We start from the raw sequence: 10,926 nt of genomic DNA on the forward strand, positions 1-10,926 counted from the left end.
CTCCTTTGCCAACAAGCACCCACCCAACCTCCCCCCTCTGTTACTATTCAGCGTCTCACATCGAGAGCAGAGAGACGGGGTGGGGGGAACGAGTCGGGAGACCTACCACTGGATTTCTTTTTCTTTTCTGGAGCTGAACATATTTCAAAAAGCGAACGCAAAGAGAAAGCGGAAGGAGTGGGTTGAGCCAGAACCCCTGTCTGTTGAGCTGAGATGGGAGAATTCATCACACTTTAGTGTACATCACGTCCTGAGGAGACGGAGAGATCGCGCTCTAACACGCGGCTACAGAGACGTCTTTTGGAGGGCTTTTATTGCTCCAAGGAGGCAGAGCTTGGCAGCCAGCATGCTCAAAGCGTCCATGTCGACGCTTCTGGACCCCAAACTCTTCTCCCTCCTTCTGCTTCTCCGTCTCTGTGTAGACGCTTGGCCACATGGTGAGTAAAAGGCCTTTTTCTAGTAGTTTTTAGGTCTAATTCTGCTCTTACTGGACACAATACCAGAGTATCTTCACATCCCGTGGCCTTGTCTTTGTGAAAATGTTGCCAACTCTTCAAAAGAGAAGAGCCTGACGTAACTAACTGGAGTTATTTCATGTGGATGAGTCACTTCTGCTGCCACGACTCGTCTCAGTTCATGCGTCTGACTCCACGAGCCTCGCTGCAGTAAGAGCTCCTTCTCGTGCCGATGAGAGTAGGTATCGGGTGTATTAGTGAGGGTTCAGTACCTGGGAGGCTTTTACATTTCACTTGGCACGGGGATCCATAACTGTCGAGGGATTAGACCTGCGGTGATGACAGTTAGCTGGAGCTCCTCTTCCCCACTGCAGAAAACAAAAGCTGGCATCTTAAGTGGGATTTCATGGTGACATGTATTTCAACCGGTCTCCGCGTCCCGAGCTGCTCAGCGCGTTCAACGTGGGTTCAAAAGGTCACGCAGCAGCTCGAGATCAGAGAGGTCGGTTCACAGACGCGGTTCAGCTCCAGTTTGGTGGCGGCGGCGTCTGCCACTAAATCAGCTGCCAGGGTGGATGTCACATCTCAGCAGTTTGTCCGGTCATCGGGAAATGTCGCACGAGGAGGAGGTCTGATCTGCATCATCAGATCACGGGAAAATATGCTGAATGGACATATTTGTACCTTATGTCTATAACCATGTGTCAGTTGAAATATTAAAGGGTTACTCCTCTGCTTTAATCTTTCACATTGCATACGTCTTTCTTTAAAAAAAAATGTATTTACTGGCACATTAAAAGGAACAATTATCAAAACTATTTTAATAATAAGTCCAAAATAACCTAAAAGGCTTCTCACAGGTCTCTCCCCCACTTCAGATTTAAAACAATCAAATAGTCTAAACATAGCTGATTACAATTGTGAATGCAAATAAATAATTTCTAAGCGGGAAATCATTATCCAATTTAAAAAGAAGTCTCACACGCACAAAAAAGAAAAGTAATATGAAACATAAGCCAAGCCCTAAAGGTCAGTCTAGAGTTTTCTTGATCATCCGTCGTGGAGTGTGAGGCAGCACGATGGCGGCCGAGGTCGTGACCTTTCCATGAAACCATCACAAACTGGGAGCCCGTGCTGTACCGCAGTGTTTCTCCATTGAACGAAGAAATGTCACTACGCACACAGTTCAGAAGACTTAAAGCTCATGGACCAACAAAAAGACTTCCGGCTGCCAAACACACATTGCATTGTGCTCACTCACTCAAAGAGAAATTCAAATAAACCCGTTCTAGGATGTGTAAAAAGGGATTTTGACAAGGACTGAATGTAATTATGTATATTAGTATACAACAATCATAATGCTATGTTAATCTTGTGTTAATAGTCACATTAATACGAGTGTGCTTCTTGCCAATGAAGCCACATTGCATTTAATTGACCTAGGGAGCTAATTAAAATCCACAACATGGGTCCTATCCAGAACATTTGACCGAGGCCACGAAACCCATTACAACATTTGAAGCCACCTTGTCATTTTTTCTTGTTTTTGGTTCCACGCCTCCGGGAGGGGACAAGTGTCCGAGCTCCAAGTGGAACGCCATGTGTCGGCCGTGCTGCGAGTACCACCTGATCCAGTGCCGCTGTCCCTCCAGGGGGTCCCGGGTCGGCTACACCGTCCCCTGCTGCCGCAACGTTCTGGACGAGTGTGACCCGTGCATCATCCACCCGGGTACGCCACCTTCGTCCGAATTTCCTTTTTTTTTAAAAATTGTTTTATCTGTCTCGATCGAACACTCTTCTTCTGCTCGTGTCCTCGCCAGGCTGCAGTCTGTTCGAGAACTGCAAAAGCTGCTACAACGGAACGTGGAAAGCCAACGACGACTTCTTCGTCGATGGAAAGTATTGCACGGCGTGTCGCCCCGGCTGGAGCGGAGGGGACTGCCGGAGTGAGTGGGACTGCTTTTAGTGCAAGAATACTCTGACACGTCCATTCCAGAGATACTCCTTTATGCCACTATGAAGAAGTGTGATGTGTTCTCATGTATGGAAGCCCATTTCCGATAGTAAAAGAAGAAAAACATGAGATAAAGTCATAATTATGAGTCAGAAAGTCAAAATTATGAGATAAAAATGTTTCATCTCATAATTCTATCTCATATTCTTAATTTTTTTTTACTGGCGGTAATGGGCTTCCATACTCGTGACCCCTAAACTAACGAGGCCATGTGTTCATAAAGAGATGTACAGATGGTTACATCTATGGCCCTTCTTCATAGTGGCATACTTGAGTATCTCTATCTATTATTATGACTTTTTATCTCGTAACATTAATTTTTTCTTTTACTGGCGGTAATTGGGCTTCCATACTTCTTTAAAATGTTTTTGTGTTTACATGTTTGCCAGCGTGGGCAAACATTGCCAGGGTGGTTTTTAATTATGTTGGAATATAAGTTGGTTAATTAGTTGAGGAAACATTGTCACCGACAGATAGAACCTCTTAAGTGTCTCGGGCTATGAGGAAGTGCACAATTAATTGATGGAACACAGGATCCGGGTCTGTAATCGTCACCGTCTCTGTTCATGCTGCTGCATTGAGCAACTGTAATACGCCCTCAGGACACTTGGTGGCGACAGTGCTTTTTTTGTTGTTGCTTTAGCCAAGATTCAACTCCAGTCGAGTGTTAGTACCTACTTGTAGTTTACATTCACTCAGATATGGACAACATAATTATCGGCATTGCGCTATAGCAGCTACCGAATGAGTTAAATCCCCACGATACGATGCTATTAATAGAGGAGAGCAAACACGTTTACTGCTTGCCACTCCTCTTGTTCACTCTCATTATAATTTTTTCCCATTGTTATTTTTGGTATATGGCCCAGGGGAAGCTGCCACTCGGATGCCATTCTGTCACGTACCGTCAGTTTGACGCACGCAAGGGAAGACACAGGGGCCATTGTGCAGCATCTGTTGTCCCGCACAACCTGTTTGGAGTCTGCAGAGGTCCAAAGTGGCCGAGCATTCACATTTAAATACATCTCATTTGAATGCTTGCCCTTTAAAACAAACATAGTTTTTTAAATTCTAAAACATTCTAAAACGACATGAATATCAAACCTCAACCTTTGGTTTTGTTGCCACAGCACGATGTTCACAATCATTTGCAAGTTGCATCCCCGTCACCTCATCATTTTCCAACCCTCGCATTGCTGACCCTGCATGCTACCGTCAAATAGCCCAGCGCCACATTCGAATGAGGGAATACAGAGAAGAAACCGAAAGTAATTACAGTTCTCTTGTGTTGTAGCATGCGGAGGCGTCATTCAGCGGACTCAGGGCCACATCGCCGTGGAGAGTTACCCGACAAACGCCCGCTGTGAGTGGACGGTGCGAGTTCAGGGCGGCAGCACCGTCGAGCTGAGGTGGGGTGACTTTCTTTTCAAAACTTTGTTCTCTATAAGTCTTTATTTTCCGGGGTTTAAAGCAATTGGCATGTCACTTCCTGTGAAACTGCTGAAGTTTATATTGGGCTGGGCTCTCATTTCTTTTGTCCAATCACAATCGTCTTGGGGCATCAAAGCCCACAATGCAGCAGCGCTAACAAAGAGTGTGTATGATGAGGACAACCTGCCAAAACAGGCAATGTGACATCCTGTCTTTTTAAAACAGGCCCCAAGTTAATGGACATGTTTCATTCATATACTACTTAACAGTCACAGTGGACCGGCTCATTATTTTCGTCAGCTGAAGTTGAAGCAAGTTATTGTGAAAAGGCTTTCAAGAAATACTTTTAGCACATGTCGGCAAAAATAAACTGTCCCATCTCGTGAGAAAATTGGGCACTGACAAAAAAAAAAAAAACCTTCAGATGCAAAAAGGGTCCGTCTTCAGCACAACGTAAACGAACACTGATGTGAATATTCTTCTCATTCCAACGTAACATCGTCCCCGTCGCTCCGCAGGTTCTCGCTGCTCAGTCTGGAGTCGGACCCCAGCTGCCGCTATGACCACGTGGAGGTGCGCGACGGCGGCGACCTGAGCGCCCCCGTGATCGGCCGCTTCTGCGGGGATCTGCTGCCTCCTCCGGTCCGCAGCTCCGGGAACCTCGTGCACGTCCTGTTCACCTCCGACGGCTACAACAACCTCGACGGCTTTGTTCTCGCTTTTCAGGAAAGTTCAGGCAGGTACAACCGCAGTGTGTGTGAACGCCACGGACGCATCGGGCAACGCGATGCTATCTCGCACCCCCTGCTGTGCATTTGCCATGGCGGCTTTTTTGTTGCTATGGTTGTCGCACTACATTGCATTGTAAAGTGTAGTTTTTGCTTTTATTTTGTCCTCACAAACATGGTTTCCTCTGTGGAATACACAATGTATCTTTCTGATGCGTATCTCATTCACAATGTTTACTGCAGGTATATTTACTCCATCACGGTCCTCATGAATACGAGATACAGAGGATGCTCTGCTCTCCCTCCACGCATGCAGTGCCTCTTTTGATTGCTCTGCGACCTTTTTCTTTCATTCCGCTGTGTGTGTGTGTGTGTGTGTGTGTGTGTGTGTGTGTGTGTGTGTGCGCAGCCTCCCATACAGGGCAACGATGTGAGACGGACATTCAGCGCCACAGATTAATCACACTCATCTCTCTCCGTTTGCCCTCTTTGCAGCAAATTATGCATCGAACTTGCATCTCATTTATTCAGTCTGAACCCCGCTGGCTCTCGCTAGCTAACCTGAACACATCATGGCAGAGACTGCGGCAATTGGCAGGACTGTAGGGCCCCGATTTAGCGATATTTCTGTATAGATTACCCCCCCAGATAAATCCAAGAAGGGTTAAGTTTAACATATAATTAATTCCGGAGGGCAAACAATTAACCTCTTCAAGATATAATCAAATTGGGCCAAACTAAAAGGTGGCGGTAATAGAGAGGCAGGGCAATCTAATGGGTTCAATTCTGGTGGTTAATGTCATGGATGAATTTGGGGCGAAAATACGTAAGCAAACAAGTCGTCGTTACACGTTCGAATGCCTCCTCCGACCGCCATGTTTACATCCACGTCTGTCCTGCAACCATTTCATCGTACTGGAAAATGTGTGGGAAATTTTCACAGTTAGCATCCAAATGCTTGGCCCAGTTGTGGCCCAAAGTGTGTCTTTGACCTTTGAACACCAAATTCCTAAATTGCTCCGTCCTCTCGAGTTCAAGTGGACGCTTTTACTAGTCAGAGGCTTCAATTACAGTTTAGAAGAAATGGTCAATTATAAATTTAAAAAAAATCATTCCTCTCCTTTTATGGCCCAACATTCTGTGTAGTTTACCGCAAAAAAATGGATGAATGAATGAACTACGAGAGAGCTACTGGAAACATGGTATCAGTAGTTTAATTACATGTAGTTCCCTACTCTCCAACACTGTTTTCTACTTGCCAGATCAGCACTTTTGAACAGCAAAACAATATCTGAACCAACTGCAGGAGATTTCCAAGCTTTTGCGATCCGTTTTTGTCCCATTTATGTGAATCCAATGAACGGTAAAACATGTACCTTCATTGAGTTTTAAATTGCAGTGGAGTTTATTATTTTATTTTTATTCATCACAGATCATTTCTCCACAGTTTCGGCCATCAAGCATCAAGTGTGTGCACCACCAGAGGAACTGGTGAATGGATATTTCCTGCCTGAATATGGACCGGAGGAGGAGCTCGTATCGGTAAACTACCGTTGCCGTCCACCGTTCACGCTGATCGGATCCCAGCAGAGGATCTGTCTGCCAAACGGCACGTGGAGTGACGCAGTTCCAACATGTGTGAAAGGTACTTCCTCCCACCACCCACCAAGTAGCTTCTGGTGTCCTTTTTTCTGATGTTTGCACAGTGTGAAAACCACGTTAGGTTGTTATTGTTGGGAGTTCCTGTTCCCACTTCAGGCCAAACCAACAGAGCCCGGTGTTCCCCTCCGCCCAAATTGCTCAATGGCTACCACAAGGCTGCTGCGGACGCAGCTGGAGGCGCAGAGGGCGTCGGGTTTTTCTGTAAAAACTCCTACATTCTGAGCGGGAACCACCAGAGCACCTGCCTCTCTAATGGATCCTGGAGTAGCCGGCCGCCCAAGTGTGTGAGAGGTAGCCCTTATTGAAAATCGCATTGGGGCTGGGAGCACACTGAGCAGCCTATTTTGAAAATGTGAAAACGTTTCCAACACACAGTTGGTCCTACTGTTAGTCTTTCCGCCTGACAATGTACATCTCCTGACAAACAAACCACAAAGTAACAATTTAGAAATAAGACCACCATGATGAGTGTATGCTAAACAAGGCTGTTCATTTAAAAAAGCTTAAGCAGTAATTGTTTGGGATTTTTTCTGAATAATGAATATGTTTGTCCCTTATATTTTATGCATGGACCTATTTACTTTGCTCACAATTATTCATGTCACTGAAACCAAATAATGTATGCCAATGGGAGCCCAGCGAAGGGATTCTCGTGCACTAATAGTCACTTGCTTGATTTTCCCTCCACAGCGTGTCGGGAGCCCAAAGTTTCTGAACTCGTGCGGCAAAGTGTTGTGAAGCCACATCTGACGTCAAGGTAGAGACTCGGATACGTTTTAGTCTGTGTTTTTAGTTCTAAACCCTTCATGTTCCAGCTAACGCCATCATCAGCTCAGCGCTCCAATACCAATTACATTCCCATCAGCTGTACTTTTTGGGTGAGATTTGTATCTTTTCCATCGGATAAAAGCTCCGTCTCCTCGCTGGCAAAGTTAAAAGCTAATGTGAGGCGATATACAAACTAGACCACGGGTGCATGAGCGCTGGTAAACACAATTAGGCCAACTAGGCGCAATGACGTTTTTCTCGTCTCACGAAAGCTCGAAAATCCACAAGAGGGGTTTTTACTGGCGTATTTCATATCGTAGAACTAAACATAGAAATACTTAAACGTGTGTTAACCACAGACCTTATGTCAGCATGGCATTGTTTCTCTCTTTTGCATTTAGCCAAAAGCCAATAAAAAAAGTATTTGAATTAATTTCTAGGTTTCCGGACTAATTTCACCACCACTCTATTGCACACTAACATAATACTGGTACTAAATATGATGTAAAATGCAATATGTAGCCCATTGAAACTGCTTAATATGTGGATTTGGGGTGTTGAGAAATGCTCAGAAGGTTATTTCTGAGTATGAGCGGATTGGTTTTCATTCAACGGTAGCTCAGACCGCTAACTTTGTAATCGATACGGTCATGTGATACAGAAAATAAATGTTACTTGAGTTTACTCAGTGTGAAAAGTCTGCTGATGATGGTATACTTAATCGTTACTTTAGTTAGTTTAGTTTGTTAGGATGCAGTATGATAGCTGGCGGTTTCGTACACAGTACACAATGGAGTTTTCACATAGGGAGCTATTAATACAAACCTCTTTTTCTTTTCCACAGAGAGAATCCAGACCAAAGACTCCGCCTCTCATCCGGGTACAATGTGCGCGATTTGTTGTCTGCTGGTTTTATTCCACTTCAATCGGACGTAGACGACGACGCCGCCTTCGCGGAGCTCCCTCGCGGCCTCCACCCGGTCCGCACGATCCTGGAGTACGCGTGCGCCTCCCCGCTCTACCGCCACGCGGGGAGCTCGCGGCGCACCTGTCTGAAGTCCGGCAGGTGGAGCGGGCGCCATGTTTCCTGCTCGCCGGGTAAAGTGGAACCCAAGCTTTTTTCCAGAGAGATTAATAAAAGCCGGTTAAACAAAGCTGAATCTGGAACGGTTTGATCAAAACCCGTGGTGGCTAATGTTAACGAATGCTTTAGAGAGATATCGCTCTGTAAGTCTGCTCTTAAGACTCTTCAGTTGGCGTAAATATGCAACTGCACAGCTGTCAGGGAAATGTAGGAAGGACGATTTATTTTTTCCTATTCAACCATAATACTGAAAGTACTTATATATATATATATATATATATATATATATATATATATATATATATATATATATATATATATATATATATATATATATATATATTTGAGTCATAGCCTGCCTATTTATGTATTTTCTTTATTTCTCCCTGATCCTTGATGCATATTTCATAAACAGATAAAACTAGCTGTGGTTTGAGTCCAGGGCCGTTAGATTTGCATTGATACATTTGCCGCGTGCGTGCGTGCGTGCGTGCGCGCGCGCGCACGAGCGGTGCTTCGGCTGCATGATCAAAGGCTGGTTAGCAGGATGGGCGTTGAGTGGCGTTCACAGCAATTGTCTGCTTTGCAATCATCTGGAGTGGTGTGTCTTTCTTCTCTCACACACACACACACACACACACACACACACACACACACACACACACACACACACACGTACGTGAGACGAAAGACATGTACTTACTTAGTTTGTCCAAATATAATCACCTGCAAAAAAAAATCAACTAACAAGCAGATTTTCCAAAATGCAGGGCTCCAGGACTATATTTACCCGAGTATTGCCTTGAATTCATCCGACTTTTTGTAATGAAACGTTTCACTCACTCTTTCTCTTCTGACTGTTTCTCAACCCTCTCCCCAACCACCACCACCACCACCACCAAAGTGTGCGGCAAATTCGACACCCCCGGTCCACACAACCTCACAGACACGGCGTGGCCGTGGCACGCGGCCGTCTACGTCCGCTCGGCTCCCGGCGGGCCCCGCGCAGCACTCGTGTCCGTCCAGCAGGGGGCCTCAGAGGAGTCCACATTCTGGCAGCTGGCCTGCAGCGGGGCTCTGCTCGGCAGGCGCAGCGTCCTGGTGGCAGCTCAGTGTGTGGTGGACAAGGACAAGCAGCAGACCCTCCGCCCGGCACATGTGAAGGTTGTCATCGGCGTTCAGCGGCAGACAGCCAAGGACCGGCAGAGAAGCCTGCACCGCCTCGGGGTACACGACTCAGTCAGGGAAATATGTGGCCCGTTGGTTTCAAGTGTGAAAGTCCATCAGACGGTTTATGCATTTGCTCTCAAAAGATGAGATTGGCGCGACAACATTTCAATTAGTTTAAAGGCTGAATGATTTAACGTTCTGCCTTGGATGTTTTTATTCAAGAGACTTTACAGAAATTGACTAGATTTCCTCCTAGTCAGGTGCTAACTGTCGGTAGAATTATTCATTTAAATGGTGGTAAAACATTGGCTGTACTGATGTCTAAAAATGATTTTCAACCACATTTATTCCACCTTTAACCTCGAAAGCCTTTCACCTGTTTTGGCCATGCAATTACCAAAAAAACATGCTAATTTTTGTGGGGTTTTTAACACAAAAGTGTCCCATGAATGCCAGACAGCAGATGCGGTGATCATATTAAATAAATATAATCTTCAGGATAGGTCTTTTGTTTGTGAACGGAACAGGAAGAAATCCTTTGGCTTTTAAAATGTGCACTTAAAGCTTTACCGGGATATTTGATTTGGAGATCTGTGCGCATCTTGGCGCGTATTATCTAATCTCGACAAATATTACAAAAACAACAGAAGTTGGCGCCTTCTGAGTGACATCCGGAAACTTCTCAGGTATTCCAACTTCCCATTTCCCTTTCCACTCCTCTCTGCCCCGACAGGTTTCAGACGTCTCCGTCCATCCGGACTCCGACGTGGCCGTCATCGAGCTGGAGGCCAAGGCCCGGATCAGCGAGCGCGTGCGGCCGGTGTGTCTGCCCGAGGCGCGAGGCGGAGAGGTGGCGGCCCGGGAAGCTTACGCCGCCACGTGGGCTCTGCCGAATCGCGGGAGCCGCCACAATCCCACCAGCCGGACGTCGCTCGCGGCGTTGGGCGACGTCGCTCGGTGCGAACGAGAACTCGCCCGAGGGGGCGCGATCGGTGACGACGCGCTGTGTGTCTTCGGGAAGCCGTCCAGCCCCCGAGGCCCGTGTCCCAGTGTCGTTCCGGGAGTCTTGTTGGGGCGCGGCGAGGAGACGCGGGGGGCCGCCGCCGGCGACGCCGGCTGGGTGCTTCTCGGTTTGGAGAGCTTCAGCTACAAGGAGGAAGAGGAGGAGGAGGAGGAGGACTGCCACCAGCAGCGTTACACAGTCTACACTCGAATAGCCAAGTTTCGAGACTGGATAGAGAAAAACACAAAGTAGTTATAGTCTCATTTTAGGCCAATTGCCGGCAACCTACGATCCTAAATATTTCATTCCAGTCGTGTAAACCTTACAGTTGGAGGAAATGGAGCGTACGGTTAGAAAAACACCATATTCTGATAATTTTGTTCCTGCTATCTGTGTCAACATCCTGTTAGGTGAGAGCTGTTCTCCTGGCTCTCTTCGTGTGTGTGTGTGTGTGTGTGTGTGTGTGCACGTATGTTATTGTTCTGTATTTGGGCCACCTCCACTTCAAACAACTCGGCGTACACACACACACACACACGATGATCGTCGAATGTTGCCATGTGATTGCGCAACTCCGAATTCATAAAAATAAAGGGCTGCTCTTTAAAAAT

The 10,926-nt window shown here is 46.3% G+C and overlaps 1 protein-coding gene across 1 annotated transcript; it reads left to right on the plus strand.

The window, feature by feature from the left end:
- Window positions 1-346: 346 nt before the first annotated feature.
- pamr1a (peptidase domain containing associated with muscle regeneration 1a) lies at window positions 347-10,567 on the plus strand (the record flags this gene model as incomplete). The annotated part of the gene is made up of 11 exons (XM_079216802.1): window positions 347-437; window positions 2,023-2,184; window positions 2,276-2,401; window positions 3,764-3,878; window positions 4,419-4,636; window positions 6,076-6,273; window positions 6,387-6,581; window positions 6,981-7,047; window positions 7,903-8,156; window positions 9,047-9,369; window positions 10,046-10,567. 11 exons carry the CDS (start codon window positions 347-349, stop codon window positions 10,565-10,567), a joined length of 2,271 nt encoding a protein of 756 aa, XP_079072928.1.
- Between the last annotated feature and the right edge of the window lie 359 nt (window positions 10,568-10,926).

This window comes from Taurulus bubalis (genome assembly GCF_910589615.1).
Source record: "Taurulus bubalis genome assembly, chromosome: 4".
Lineage (NCBI taxonomy): Eukaryota > Metazoa > Chordata > Actinopteri > Perciformes > Cottidae > Taurulus > Taurulus bubalis.